The sequence below is a fragment of the Emydura macquarii genome, unplaced genomic scaffold (genome assembly GCF_026122565.2).
Source record: "Emydura macquarii macquarii isolate MOO-44397 ecotype Brisbane River unplaced genomic scaffold, CSIRO-AGI_Emac_v2 contig_6, whole genome shotgun sequence".
Classification (NCBI taxonomy): Eukaryota; Metazoa; Chordata; order Testudines; family Chelidae; genus Emydura; species Emydura macquarii.
Genome location: NW_027130143.1, coordinates 781,991 through 798,056, shown reverse-complemented (window position 1 = coordinate 798,056; position 16,066 = coordinate 781,991). Strand labels below are relative to the sequence as shown.

Genomic DNA, 16,066 nt, shown 5'->3' with positions numbered 1-16,066 from the left:
GCATGTTTCTAATAAGGTTCCACAGGGGTCAGTACTAGGCCTGATACTATTCAATGTTTTCATAAGTGATCTGGCAGTAAATATAAAATCACTGCTGATACAATTTGCAGATAACCCACAGATGGGCAGAGTAGTGAATAATGATAAGGACAGGAGAGTCAAAGTGATTAGGCTTGTTTGGTAAACTGGGCCCTTTCAAAAAATATATTTTAATATAGCCAAATCCAAAATTACACATCTAGGAACAGGGAACGCAGGCCACACCGGCAGAATGGGGACCTGTGTCCTGGAAAGCAGTGACACTGAAAAGGATTTAGGAGTCATAGTGGACAAGCAACTGAACAAGAGCTCCCAGTGCGAAGCTGTAGCAAAAACGGCCATTGTGATCCTTGGATGTATAAACAGGGGAATAGTGAGTAGGAGTAGGGAGATGATTTTATCTATGTATATGGCATTGGTGAGATTGATACTGGGGTCACTGTGGATAGTTCTCTGAAAACATCTGCTCAATGTACAGCAGCAGTCAAAAAAGCTAACACAATGTTAGGAACCATTAGGAAAGGGATAGATCATAAGAGAAAATATCATAACGCCATTATATAATTCCATGGTATGCCCACACCTTGTATACTGCATGCAGTTCTGGTCACTCCATCTCAAAAAAGATATATTGGAATTGAAAAAGATGCAGAGAAGGGAAACAAAAACCATTAGGGGTATAGAACAGTTTCCATACGAGGAGAGATTAAAAGGACTGTCCAGCTTCGAAAAGAGACAACTAAGGTGGAATATGATAGAGGTCTATGAAATCATTAATGGTATGGAGAAAGTGAACAAGGAAGTGTTATTTACCTCTTCACATAACACAAGCACACCCAATGAAATTAATAGGCAGCAGGTTTAAAACAAACAAAAGGAAATACTACTTCACACAACTCACAGTCAACCTGTGGACTCATTGCCGTGGGATGCTGTGAAGACCAAAAGTATAACTGGATTAAAAAACAATTAGATAAGTTAATGGAGGATAGGTCCATCAATGGGTATTAGCCAAGATGGTCATGGATGCAGTGGCGGCTTCTCCATCTCTTGATGTCTTCAGATCCAGACTGGTGCCATACTGGAAGAGATGCTATAGACAAACACAAGTTATTGAACTCAGTACAGGGGTAACTGGGGAAATTCTGTAGCCTGTCATTTACAGGTGGTCAGACTAGATCATCTAATGGTCCCTTTTGGACCTAATATCTGTTAAATCTATATTAAAGAAAGGCTGTTTAACCTGTGAAATGGGGTGGGAATAATAGAATCATAGAAATGAAGGGCATATAAGGGACCTTGAGAAGTCATCTAGTCCTGCTCCCTGAGCTGAGGCAGAACCAAGTATACCTAGACCTTCTCTGAAGGGTGTTTGTTTAATAACCTGTTCTTCAAAAACCTTCAGTGATGGGGATTTCACACCCTCCCTTGGGAGCCTATTCCGGAGTTTAACTACCCTTGAGTTAGAAAGTTTTTCCTAATATCTAACCTACATTTCATTTGCTATAGATTAAGCCCATTGCTTGTCCGAGGCACAGTGGACAGTAAGAACAATTATTCTTCTCAAGTGCTTGCTCATGTCAATTGCATTATAGGTGTGTGCGTGCCCATGTGCATGGCTACTGGAATTTTTTGCCTTAACGGTATCCTAGGGCCAGGATTGGTTTCCCCTAGAGTCCTGCGTTCATGTGCTGGTATATGAGGTACTGTCAGTCCTGCGCCCCCTCTGTTCCTTCTTCCCACCCGTGACGGTTACTGGAACACTCTTGTTTGCGATTGCAAGTGTTCTAGATTACCTTTCTACATAGTTGTCATATAGTTTTTGTTTTTGTATAGTGTACTTTATAGTTAGTACTTCAGGAAGTAGTCGTTATCCTGTTAGGGACATTGGCCCAGGAAGTGGGGTATGCCCAGTTCCCGGGCTTCAAACTATGTGCTACCTGCCACAAATCCTTCCCTCTCAGTGATCTCACAGCTGCCTTAAGTGCTTGGGAGAAGCACATAGAAAGGACAAGTGTCGGATCTGTAAAGGCTTCAGACCAAAAATAAAACAGGACTGAGATAGCCGACTGAAGGCCCTACTCATGGAGACAGCACTGAGACTGGCTTCTGAAACACCCCATGCCGACTCAGGGCTAAGCACATCTGCATCGGCACAGAGCACTCTGTTGGCGCCAGAACCCTCCCTACGCCAGTCCGTTTCTCCAACTCCAAGAAAGTGGCTGAAGAAGCGCTCAGATAGAGGGCACTACCCCCTCCAAAAAACAAGAAAGCGGGGCTGGACACTGAACCTGTGCAGGGTTGGATGCCCTCATCAGAGCGAACGGACCCGACTTCTCTCCCTAGGGCCTTGAGCCCAATGAGGGAATTGCCACCAACACTAGGGAGTGGAAGAGACCCTCTCCACATTTTTGTGCCTTCCACACCCGAGGCAGTTCAGGCAGCAAGAGACCTGATGGCCCTGCTTCTACCTCCCACTCCCAGGCACCCCTCGACAGACCTCTAGAGGAAAGCCCACAATGGGCCCACTGCAATGGGTGCAAGAAAGGCGCCATTTCCCCAAGTCCTGCTCCAATCAACATCATCCCAGCACCAGTTGTCATTGCAGAGGGAATCTCCATCCTGGTGACACTGGTCTAGTGTTCTTGTTCTCTGGCACCACGGTGCTAGTCCCCAGAGGGGTGGCGCCAATCCTGGACTTCCTGGCACCGATCCTCCTTCTCTCACCACCTGCTCACTGGCGACACGGTACCGGTAACAGGTTTTATTCCCGTTACTTTCTAATTCCCAAAGCAAAGGGAGGCCTCAGATGTATTTTGGACCTGTGTCGCGTTAACACATATCTCAAGAGGCTGAAGTTCCGCATGGTCTCTCTAGCCTCTGTCATTCCTTCCTTGCATCCAGGGGAATGGTATGCCCCTCTTGACTTAAGAGACACGTATTTCCACATTTCAATTTTCTCCGGTCACAGATTTCTTGGGTATGTGGTGAACAGAACCCATTATCAGTTCACAGCACTCCCTTTTGGCCTCTAATCCACCCCAAGGGTATTCACAAAATGTTATAGCAGTAGTGAGTGCTTACCTGAGATGTCAGGGAGTACAGATCTAACCCTTCCTGGCTGACTGGCTCATCAAGGGCAGGTCACAGGCTCAGGTCCATCGCAGTCTGGATCTGGTAATTGCCACTTGTCAATGATTGGGCTTGCTGATAAATGAGCAGAAGTCCACCCTAGTCCCAGTGCAGAGGATAGATCTCATCAGAGCGGTCCTCGACTCCAGACAGGACAGGGCTTTCTTTCCAGAACCCCAGTTTCAGGCCATGGCACATCTCATTGCGTACATCCAGGCCTGCCCTTTCACTATGGCACAAACATGCCTCAAGCTATTGGGTCCCATGGTGGCCTGCATTTATGTAGTATGCCGTCCATGCCTACATCTCAGACCCCGTCAGGTGTGGCTAGCCTCGGTGTATACTCCGAGCAGACACAGTTTAGATCATGTGGTTACAATACCAGCCCACGTTCGGTCTTCCCTGAACTGTTGGATGAATCCCTGCTCGGTGATGGAGGGCATTTCTTTCGCAGGGTTATCCTTCTCGGTGATCCTAGTCTTCGACTCTTTTTGGATTTTCTTTATGTGGGCACCCCAACCTAACTCAGTACTCACAAAACCTGGTTGTGAGAAGACCGCAGCCTCCACATAAATGTCAGGGAGCTCAAGGCTATACAACTAGCTTGCCAAGTGTTCCTCCCCTATCTAACAGGCAGAGTAGTTCATATTTTAACAGACAATAGAGCTGTGATGTTCTATATTGACAGACAATGCGGTGCCTGCTCTTCAGCTCTGTGTCATGAGGACCTCCAGTTGTGGAATTTCGCCGTACAGAACAACTTTCATATCATGGCTTCTCATCTCCCGGGTACCAGGAATGCACTAGAGAACCTTCTCAGCAGGTCCTTCTTGTCTCATCCCAAGTGGTCTCTCCACCCAGAGATTGCTGGCGTAATCTTCCAAAGGTGGGGAACTGCCCAAGTAGACTTCTTTGCATTCGCCCAGAACAAGAAGTGTTGCCAGTTCTGCTCAATCAGAGGTCACGACAAGGACTCCTTATCCAACGCCTTCCTTCTCTTGTGGACAGGTCACTCTTGTATGCCTTCCCACCAATACCCCTAATTCACCAGGTACTAATAAAGATCAAGAGTGACAAGGCGCATGTGATCCTGATCACTCTGGCATGGCTGCGACAGTGTTGGTTTGGCACATTGCTGGAACTGTCAGCAACAGCCCCACTGGAACTACCTCTTTGGCACGCTGGTCTTTCTCAGAACCACGGCCAGCTCGTGCATCCGAGCCCAACGTTCCTGCACCTCATGGCATGGCGACTGCATGGCTGAATGCGGAAGAACAGGAGTGTTCAACTCCAGTACAGCATGTATTGCTGAGCAGTAGGAAGCCCTCCACCAGATCAACATATCTGACCAAATGGAAGAAGTTCTCCATGTTGGCCTCCAGTCATAATAACTTCACTCTCCAAATATTGAGTCTATTATGAATTACGTGCTGCATCTCAAACACCAAGGCTTGGCACTCTTATCACTAAAGGTTTATCTGGCAGCCGTCTCAGCCTTTCATTCCCTGATCCAGGGCAAATCAGTCTTTGCCCATGACAGACAAATTCCTGAAGGGCCTGGAAAGACTCTATCCGCAGATGAAGGACCCAACACCTCTGTGGGATCTGAACCTAGTCCTGTCAAGGCTCACGGGACCCCCTTTTGAACCTTTGGCCACTTGCTTGCTGCTGCTGATCTCCTGGACGGTGGTCTTCTCAGTAGCAATTACCTCTGCGCGAAGGGTCTCTGTGATTAGAGCACTCACCTCAGAACCACCATATACCATGTGCTACAATGACAAGATTCAGCTGCAATCTCACTCAGCCTTCTTACCCAAGGTGGTATCTCAGTTTCATAACAATCAGGACATATTTCTCCCAGTATTCTTTCCTAAACCACACAGTTCTAACGAGGAACGTAGATGGCATGCATTGGACGTGAGGCGGTCTTTGCCCTTCTATATTGATAGAACTAAACCCTTCCTCAAGTCCGCACAGCTCTTTGTTGCGGTAGCAGAAAGCATGAAAGATCGACCGGTGTCTTTCCAAAGGATTTCTTAGAATTATAGAATCATAGAAGATTAGGGTTGGAAGGAACCTCTGGAGGTCATATAGTGCAACCCCCTGCTCGAAGCAGGACCAACCCCAATTAAATCATCCCAGTCAGGGCTTTGTTAAGCTGGGCCTTAAAAATCTCTAAGGGCAGAGATTCCACCACCTCCCTAGGTAACGCATTCCAGTGCTTCACCACTCTGCTAGTGAAAAGGTTTTTCCTAATATCCAGTCTAGACCTCCCCCACTGCAACTTGAGACCATTGTGCCTAGTTCTGCCATCTACTACCACTGAAAACAGCTTAGTTCTATCCTCTCTGGAACCCCTTTTCAGAAAATTAAAGGTTGCTATCAAATCCCCCCTCACTCTTCTCGTCTGCAGGCTAAATAAGCCTAATTCCCTCAGCCTCTTCTCATAAGTTGTGCTCCAGCCCCTAATCATCTTTGTTGCCCTCCGCTGGACTCTTTCCAATTTGTCCACATCCTTGTCCAAATCCTCCAATTTGTTTAGGTCACTCTCTATCTTATCCCTACCCTCCAGGGTATCTACCACTCCCCCCAGCTTAGTGTCATCTGCAAACTTGCTGAGGGTGCAATCTACCCCATCCTCCAGATCATTAATGAAGATGTTGAACAAAACCGGCCCAAGCACTGACCCCTCGGGCACTCCACTTGTTCCTGGCTGCTAACTAGGCATCGAGCCGTTGATCACTACCCATTGAGACCGATGATCTAGCCAGCTGTCTATCCACCTTATTGTCCATTCATCCAACCCATATTTCTTTAATTTGCTGATAAGAATACTGTGGGATACCGTATCAAAAGCTTTGGTAAAGTCAAGATATATAACGTCCACTGCTTTCTCCACATCCACAGAGCCAGTCATCTCTTCATAGAAGGCAATCAGTTTGCTCAGACATGACTTTCCCTTGGTGAATCCATGCTGAGAGTGCCTGATCACCTTCCTCTCTTCCAAGTGCCTCAAAATGTATTCCTTTAGGTCCTGCTCCATGATTTTTCTGGGGAAAAACCTCACTGAGGTGAGGGTGACCGGTCTGTAGTTCCCTGGATCCTCCTCCTTCCCTTTTTTGAAGATGGGCAATCCAGTCATGTGGGACCTCCCCCTGTTGCCACAAGTTTTCAAAGATAATAGCCAATGGCTCTGCAATCACATCAGCCAACTCCCTCAGCACCTTCGGATGCATTGCATCCGGCCCATGGACTTGTGTATGTCCAGCCTTTCTAAATAGTCCTGAACCTGTTCTTTCAGCACTGAGGGCTGCTCACCTCCTCCCCATTCTGCGCTGCCCAGTGCAGCAGTCTGGGAGCTGACCTTGTCTGTGAAGACATAGGCAAAAAAAAATTGTGTATTTCTGCTTTTTCCACATCATCTGTCACTAGGTCATCTTCCTGGATTACCTCCTGCATCAAGTTCTGTTATGAACGGGCAAGTATTTCCCCACCAGCATTTCTCAAAGCACATTTGTCCAGATCTCAGGCCCCATCAGCAGCCTTCCTAGCCCAAATGCCAATCAAGGACGTCTGCAGGGCAGCTACCTGGTCATCAGTTCACACCTTCGCGACCCATCATGCTATCATCCAGCAAGCTCGGGATGATGCCAGCTGTGGCAGAGCAGTGCTCAGGACGGCATGTCCATGAACTCCGAGCCCCCTGAAATGATATTGCTTGCCAGTCACCTAGAATGGAATGGACATGAGGTGGATTAACTACAGCGACTGGAGAACCCCTCCCATTGTTGTAGTGAGTGGCTACACTGACGTGCTACAGCGGCACTGCGGCCGTGGTGTAAATGTAGACACCTAACCATGCACAGTTGTTTAAAACCATCCCCCATAGAGCTGGTTTGCTAAACCTTTTATCAGTTTTGTTGCTCTCCCCTGCACTCTCTCCAGTTGATCTACATCTTTCCTAAAGGGTGGCGCCCAGAGCTGGACACAGCACTCCAGCTCAGGCTTCACTGGTGCTACACAGAGCAGGACAATTGCCTCCTGTGTCTTAGGTTATGTCTACACTATGAACTAGGACTGTGGTTTCCCCTGCTCCTGTGCACATACTCGGAGTGGCTTGATGCGAGTGGTCATGGATATAAATAGCCATGTAGCCACGGCAGCACAGGCTGGGGCATGGCTGAGCTCTGCCTAGTACCTACCCACCAGTTTCAGACAGGTTTGTACTTGGCATGGCTCAGCCATGCTTCGCTGCCGTGCTTGTGCTACTACAGCTACACTGCTATGTGTCCTTGCTCTAGCTCTCACTGAACTCGGCGAGTGTGTGCACAAGTGCAGGGGAATCACACCCCAACTTGTCCTGTCGACATAGCCTGACATACAACACGCCTCTTAATATGCACGAGAATATCAGCCTTTTCGCAACTGCGTGATACTGTCGGCTCCTAGTCAGTTTGTGATCCACTAGAACCCCCCGGCCCTTTTCAGCAGTACTGCCGCCTAGCCAGTCATTCCCCATTTTGTATTTGTGCATTTGATTTTTCCTTCCTAAGTGTAGTATTTTGCATTTGTCTTTATTGAATTTCATCTTGTTGATTTCAGACCAGTTCTCCAATTTGTCAAGGTCATTTTGAATTCTAATCCTGTCCTCCAAAGTGCTTGCAACCCTGCCCAGGTTGGTGTCCTCACAAATTTTATAAGCATATTCTCCACTCCATTATTCAAATCATTAATGAAAATATTGAATAGTACTGGACCCAGGGCAGACCCATATGGGACCCCACTAGATATGTTCCTCCACTTTGAAAACAAACCATTCATAACTACTCTGAGTACAGTCTTTCAACCAGTTTTGTATCCACTGTATAGTAATTTCATCTAGACAACATTTCCCTGTATTGCCCTTGGCTTTTGTTCAGTTTTTATGTCTGAAAGCCTTCCCTTCCCTTTTCTTTTCCAGTTCCGATACAAGAGGCGTGTGTACACCCAGAGTCTGCTGGATGACAAGCAGTTTGCCAAGCTTCACACAAAGGTAAGACTGGCGTCCAGCACGAGGGAGTTAAAAGTCCTGTTAGCATCGTCGGTATTGACAGTCCATCCAGATAAGTCATAGTCTATCGGAGATAATCTGTCTGGCAAAGAGAATATCCGAGAAGAAAAGATCTGTGCACATTCCAGACTTCCCCCTCTGTCAGACCTCAGATTCCTTCCTAAAAAATGTATGTTGATTGCCAAGGGCTGGGTTGTGTTACTTTGTGATCGGAACTGAAGGCCCCCTGTGGAACTGTGGCTGGAAGCCCGCCTTGGTGACACTGAACTGGTTACATACTCTCTGCAGTTGGATGTGCAGCTGGAATGAGATCTGAGGGAGAGGTCAGGGCTAAGCCTCTCCTGGGATGGGGAGAAACACATGATGGGCCAGCTGAAGAGACCCTTTATCCACTGACAGTGATGAATCATTGCATACCAGTACAGCACAATGGCGTACACTGACAAGCACCCTTCCGCTCCCCCAGCAGGCACTGCAGGGCTTCTCTTCCTTACATACAGAAATGGTATTGCAGGCTTTAACCCGCGTGTGTATCAGGACAGGAGAGTCTGATTTCTTTGGGGACTAGCTCACCTCGCTTGAAGTGTGTGTGTGTGTGTGTGTGTGTGAGAGAGAGAGAGAGAGGGAGACTTCAGACATTACCATCGGAAGAACACTTTTTTGGCAGGAACCTAGCTGAAACTCACATGCCCTTTTCCTTATAGTTCCTCGCAATTCAGACTGAGCAGCTGGGGATAGGGAGGAGATGGTCAATCCCTTTCAGCTCTTGCCCGTCTGTCTGCCATGTGGTAATGGTACAAAAATGGTGCTAGAGACTGACCCAGCGCTGGGCATGTTTTGTCTGAATGCACTGACATGATGCTCTTCCTAGTCCCAGAAAACTAGGGCATGATTCTGTTACTTGCTTTCCACTGTAAGAAACTAAGAGGATGATGGTAGAAAGGACTGGAGCTTCTACAGGCTTTCCCAAGGTTCACGCTCTGACTTCCTGGGCTGGGACAGCCCTCTTGTCACTGGCAAACATGGACTCTGACCCACCAGAGCTGGGGGATTCAAATATTCCTGTCAGGCATGGACACCTTTCCTCCCCCTGAGCCCGGCCCTCCCACCCAGGCCAAGGTGTCCTTAATTGTTGTTTACTTGTATCGTGGTCGTAGATAGACATAGAAAGACAAGATTTCCTGTTCTGAAGAGCTTACGATTTAATTGGAGGCAAAATACAATCAACAAGTATGAGAACCAATGGAAGATAAAGGAGACTTTCAGCGGTAAGGTCTCCCAGCTCCAGAGGCTAGCTGTATACATCGCTTGAGGATTCCAACAAAGTATTAAAAAGATAAATAAACAAATAGTGTGAGCTCCTCCTGCCTACCTGCAATCTGGCCATCAGTAAGGGCTGATTTCTGGCAGGCGTCACAGGAGGAGTGGCGCTGAAGGAGCAGAGAGTAGTGGCTGTATGGGGAAGCTCATGGGTGTTCCATGTATGGGGGGAGAAAAGAGTGGTGATGGCGGTGGGTGTTCCCACAAGCCATCATTTGACTCTGACCTTCCTGGACAGGGACCCCTTGTGTCTCTCCTCAGGCATAGACTCTGACCTGCCCAAACTGGAACTGCCTTGCGCCGTCTCCAAGCATGGCGTGTAGGCTTCTTCAGCTGTAAGTCACTCCTGCAGTGTGTAATGGAAAATATATTATTGGTGTTGTGTGGCGTTATCTCAGACACATGCCATATGTCCCTGCTTCTTTCTCAGTGCTCATGGCAATGCTGGAGACTATCTAACCTTCAGCTTTAGGCTTCCTCAGTTCAACTCTTTGCTTTGACAGGGGTTGGTCTAGATGACCTCCTGAGGTCCCTTCCAACACTAATATTCTGTGTCTATGATTCTATCAGCTCCTGGCACAATTCCTCAGGGAAGTGCTGGGCTGTTGGGATCTTTGGTGCTGCTGACATATGCTTCTGGGCAAAGAGGCAGGAAAGGATCATAAAGTTTCAATTGGTCTATAAAACAGAAGCAGCTGGATGGGATGAACTCACAGCAGATCCTAAGCAGAAAAAGAGAAAACTATCTCCCCGAGAGGCTTGTCCTTCAAGATGAAGAGGGGGGATGAGGATTAGTGTGTGGTAGGGGGACATCTGAGTCTATGTGCGAGGTGCTTCCCCCAAAGATGTGTGGGGAATTGCATAGGCATGTTCTCTGCAGACCAATCTCTATTTAAAAAAATCCCTTTGTGTGGGGTCTTCTTTTGTTCCCAAAATTGTATTAAATCTGTCCCTTGTTATGCAGACAGGGAAGTGCAGTGAGAAGCTGAGCCTCCAGTCCCCCCTGATTTCTGTGGGGAAGATGCTGACTTGTGCATTTAATTTAGTTAGCTTTTTCCTGTGTGTTTGCATTGCATCCACTGATGTGTCGCTCTGAAGTCGTGAGGATCAGGCAGCAAAAGAGAAGCCCACATCCAGCAGCAAGACAGAGCGACTCTTCCCTGTGAGGGACAGAGAAATACAGCGGCAAAGAGAGAGGGGGAGGCTGTCACACAGCAAGACAAAGTGTGTGTGTGACATGCATGCCTGCTGCTCACTTGCGGAGAAGGTGGTCCCGAAAGCCGGTGCTGGTGTAACTTGTCCCATCAGCACGGACTGCTGCTGCTTTACTTGGTATGCGTGTTTGTGCAAGCCCCACACCCTGCTCTGGAGCTTGAGCGAGACACTGAGAGAAAGGAGTGAGAAGGGCGCAGGGCAGAATGAGGGACATGGGCTGCTCCCTAGGAAGAAAGCTGACTGAACGGAAAGACAAAAGGCAAACTTCCAGGGACAGCAGGTCAAGAATGAAGAGCCAGGTACCCTCTGCTTCCATCCCATTCTCACAATTACAGCGCCAGGCATATCTCTGTGAGTGGGTCGGTGCGTGTCGGTGCCGGGATGGCCCCCATACGCTGTGTGTGACAGACACGGTGGCCGATGGATGTTGTGGGATCTCACAGGAGCATAGGGTGTGGGTGAGAGATTTTGTGTTTTGAGAAACACTTTTTGTGGATTATCTGAGAGCAATCTGAGCACAGAGTGTATTTCGCTGTGGTGTGACCATTGGTAAGCTGTTGGCTTACATTTCTAGGCAAGCTTGTATATATATCAATACTCCTTCCTTTGTGTGGGTTGGAGCATCAGTTTTGAAGCTATTTCCCTTGGGAAAATGGATGCACACAGCTGATTTCTTTTGGACACAGTGTATATATACAGTGCATGAAAACAGGATGATTCTACCTGGTTTGTGGTGTGTGGAACCTCATGGTGTTGTGGTCTAGAACATATTTCTAGAGGCAGTTGTTTTGAGTACTGTAAGAGATTTGTCCCTTTGCTCAGAAGAGTACAAGAGACTACATCAGGGTTGGCTAGCCACATATGGGGCTGCAGAGTGGGGGGGAAAGAAAAGGAGGATCCTTGTACTCGGTACCTTCCCTGCATTCTGGCCATATCTCTGTTTGTGACTGCGGTTCTCTCATGGCATGATCGGGATGTCTCTGGCAGCAGGGACATTCTCTCTGCAACAAAGCTGTCATGGCTGTTGGTTGGGTCTCTAGGATTTTCCGTTGTGAAACAGTGCAAACTATTGATATTGTGGTGCTACTTAGTTAGTTAAGGAGGCACTTTTGTTTTAAAACCTGCCTTCTGTTTGTTCATAACTTTTTGATACATGACCCAGGTTTGGACTGAAATGTCTCATGACTCATCCTTGCCAACTCTTTGCTAGTTTATTGCTAGTCTTTACATTTTTTTAAAAAGACCTAGCTCCCAAATTCATGTGATTATGTGAGAATGTCAGCTTCCATTTCAGGATAAAGCAAGCCTTAGCCCTTGTGGTTGCACAAGAAAGCCTGAAAATACGACCTGAATGAACTATAGGGTCCAGAAACCAGAAGACAAATGAAAAACATATCGTTAATTATTTTTTTAAAATCTCATGTTTTTTTAAGCTAATCTCTTGGTTTGGGGTGGCCTTGCTCCTGCTTTTCGAAAGCGTGGTGTTATCAGTACTGAGGACTGGGGATTTGTAACATTCTTTTTGTCGTTAGCAGCGTGCTGTGCAAGAAGCCACTGTACAGGCAGAGAAACAAGGAAGATTTAAAAGTTTTCTGCCACTGGGGTTCTGGAGTTTTTGGCAGCTGGGCTGGTGCTCCCCTGGCACCTTCTTCCTCCTCTCAGCACTGATCACCATCTACAGTGCCGAAGAAGAGGTCGAAGAAGACGCACGCCGAGCGAGGGCGCTCGCCGGTGGACAAAGCAAAGAAGGCTTCAGGAGACCAGGCAAGACCTGCGCCGGGCCGCCAACTCCCTCCACCTCCAAAAGGTCCCTCACTGCTGCCAGTTTTGACTCTGGCACTGGGCCCCCCAGACTCCAGGTAGTGGCAAAGGCCCTCATCACCTGGTGGTGCCGTTGACCCTGGAGACCTTTCAGGCGATGAAAGACCTCCTGGAAATGCTGGTTCCACTGATGCTGAGAGACGGTGGACCACAGCGAGACTTGGTGCCGTCGCTGGCAGGTACCATGACAAGGGACAAGCAGACTGCCAGATCCATCCGACAGTCCCCATCTCTTAGGCACTGTCCACTGGCATGCAGCCGGTCCCTAGATAGGAGACCATGCTCTTCGGGGCAAGGCAGTGATACACTGTCCTCACGCTGCCAATCCCTGGAAGACTGCACCAAGCATCGGAGCATTGGTACCAGACCCCGGAACGGTGCAGGTCACTGGAATCCCAGCACATTTCCCCGGGATCTCTATCCCACTCTACCAGTCCTTACAAAAAGCCTAAGGACAAGAGTCAGTCCCGTCACACCCAGAGCTTGGGATCACCATGCCATTCACCGGCACTGGAACGCTGCGACTCCCCATATGGCGCCGTGAGATATTCAGAGTTGGCACCACCTTGGCTGTCAGATAGCGGATCCTGTTCCCTGGAGAGCGGTGAAGTAGTCCAAATGAGGCAGACCCCTGTCTTGGCAGCAGGCTTCTCGACTATGCCACCGCTGGGGGTGTGGCTGCAAGGACAGTGGCTGGGACCACGGCCTTACTGGTGACGGTTTCCCCCTGGTTTTTCGCAGACTGGTTCCGGGAAAGCGGCCTCGGTGCCGATGTCCTGTATCCCTCAGAGCTCGGCACCGCACCTGGTTTCAGACTTTGACCAGGGACTACCACCCGTCTTGAGTCTAGAGGAAATTACCCCAACCAGAGCGACAGATCTTCCCCTGCCCCAGCTGCCAGCGTCCTCCTCTTCATCCCCAGACAAGGTAGTAGCGGGCCCCTCACCAGCAACAGCACTGGATGACTTCAGATGCCATCAGGACCTTTCAAAAAGAATCATAGAATATTAGGGTTGGAAGGGAACCTTCTTGGCAGGAGGTCATTGTAACCCCCAGGTAGTCCAACTTATCCCCCTGCTCAAATCTGCAGGACTAACCTCAGATCATTAATGATCATCCCAGCCAGGGCTTTGGAGCAAAAGTCAAGGTACCCATAGAATATTAGAGTTGGAAGGGACCTCAGCTTAAAAACCTCTACTAAGGATGGAGATTCCACCACCTCCCTAGGTAACCCATTCCAGTGCTTCACCACCCTCCTAGTAAAAAACTTTTTCCTAATGTCCAACCTAGACCTCCCGCCCTGCAACTTGAGACCGTTGCTCCCTGTTCTGTCATCTGCCACCACCGAGAACAGCCTAGCCCCATCCTCCCTGGAACCCCCTTTCAGGTAGTTAAAGGCCGCTATCAAATCCCCCCTCACTCTTCTCTTTTGCAGACTAAACAAGCCCAGTTCCTTCAGCCTCTCATCATAAGTCCTGTACTCCAGCCTCCTAATCATTTTGGTTGCCCTCCGCTGGACTCTCTCCAACTTGTCCACATCCTTTTTGTAGTGGGGGGCCCAAAACTGGACACAATATTCTAAATGTGGCCTCACCAATGCCGAATAGAGGGGAATAATCACTTCCCGTGACCTGCTGGCAATGCCCCTCCTAATGCAGCCCAATATGCTATTAGCCTTCTTGACAACCAGGGCACTCTGCTGACTCATATCCAGCTTTTTATCCACTGTTATCCCCAGGTCCTTTTCTGCAGAGCTGCTGCCTAGCTCGTCGGTCCCCAGTCTATAGCTGTGCATGGGATTCTTCCTTCCTAAGTGGAGGACTCTGCACCTATCTTTGTTGAACCTCATTAGATTTCTTTTGGCCCAATCCTCCAGTTTGTTTAAGTCACTCTGTATCCTATTCCTACCTTCCAGGGTATCTACCACTCCCCCCAGCTTAGTGTCGTCTGCAAACTTGCTGAGGGTGCAATCTACCCCATCCTCCAGATCATTAATAAAGATGTTGAACAAAACCAGCCCCAGGACCGACCCCTGGGGAACTCCGCTTGTGACCGGTTGCCAGCTAGACATGGAGCCAGATCATGGAGCCATATCATGTCCACTGCTTTCCCCACATCCACAGAGCCAGTCACCTCTTCATGGAAGGCAATCAGGTTGGTCAGGCATGACTTTCCCTTGGTGAATCCATGTTGACTGTTCTCCAGTCACCTTCCTCTCTTCCAAGTGCCTTAAAATGGATTCCTTGAGGACCTGCTCCATGATTTTTCCAGGGATTGAGGTGAGGCTGATCGGTCTGTTGTTCCCTGGATCCTCTTTCTTCCCTTTCTTGAAGATAGGCACTATATTTGCCTTTTTCCAATCATCAGGGACCTCCCCCCATTGCCACGAGCTTTCAAAGATAATAGCCAATGGCTCTGAAATCACATCAGCCAACTCCCTCAGCACCCTCGGGTGCATTGCATCTGGCCCCATGGACTTGTGTATGTCCAATCTTTCTAAATAGTCCTGAACCTTTTCCTTCAGCACTGCGGGAGGTTCACCTTCTTCCCATTCTGTGCCACCCAGTGCAGTAGTCTGGGAGCTGACCTTATCTGTGAAGACAGGGGCAAAAAAGGCATTGAGTACCTCAGCTTTCTCCACATTCTCTGTCACCAGGTTGCCTCCCCCATTCTGTAAGGGTGGCTTCCAACCTGGGTCTCAAGATAGAGGAGCTGGATGAGCCTATGGATGACCTATTTGGAATCCTGGCATTGGCAGTGCCTGGTAGAGTGACCCTTCCTGTCCATGAAGGGTAGATAAATTGGCCAAAGCTCTGTGGCAGACCCCGGCCTCCTTGCCCTCCACATCAAATAGGGCAGAAAGGATATATTGCGTTCCGGCAAAGGGGTTTGAGTACTTGTACACCCATCTGGCCCCGGGATTGTTGGTGATCACAACAGCCAATGAAAGAGACAGGCAGGGCAAAGCGATCTCTACTCCTAAAAATAAGGAAGCAAAGAGGCTGGACTTATTTGGACGGAAAATGTATTCCACCATTAGCCTACAACCAGGGGTAGCGAACCAACAGGTGCTGCTAGGCTGGTATCACTTCAACATCTGACAGTCGTTAGAGAAGTTCACGGACTCATTGTTGCATCCCTCCAAGCAGGAATTTGGGGTCATCTTGGAGGAAGGGAGGACAACAGCTAGGGCGAACCTGCAGGCAGCCTCCGATGCAGTGGATTCTGCTGTCAGAACCATCGCATCGGTGGTGTCGATGAGAAGGGCGTCGTGGTTGCAGTCCTCGGGCCTTCCGTTGGAAGTCCAGCAGTCAATCCAGGACCTCTGTTTAGATGGCTCGGCCCTTTTTTCCGAACAGATTGATGTGAGGTTGCATGACATGGAGGACTTGAGGGCAACCTTGCGGTCCCTCGGCCTGTACACTCCTCCTTTGTCCAGGAGGCACTTCAAGCCTCGGCATCAGCAGTGGTTTGGAGGCCATTCTAGTA

At 48.7% G+C, this 16,066-nt stretch overlaps 1 protein-coding gene across 2 annotated transcripts in view; it reads left to right on the top strand.

Annotated features, from left to right (window-relative positions):
* Positions 1-16,066, top strand: part of SHANK3 (SH3 and multiple ankyrin repeat domains 3) — a 663,543-nt gene that overhangs the window by 116,434 nt on the left and 531,043 nt on the right. For both annotated transcript variants that reach the window (XM_067548257.1, XM_067547515.1), the window contains exon 5: positions 8,132-8,203. In XM_067548257.1, coding sequence (XP_067404358.1) covers positions 8,132-8,203 — 72 coding nt within the window. The remainder of the gene's footprint in view (positions 1-8,131; positions 8,204-16,066) is intronic.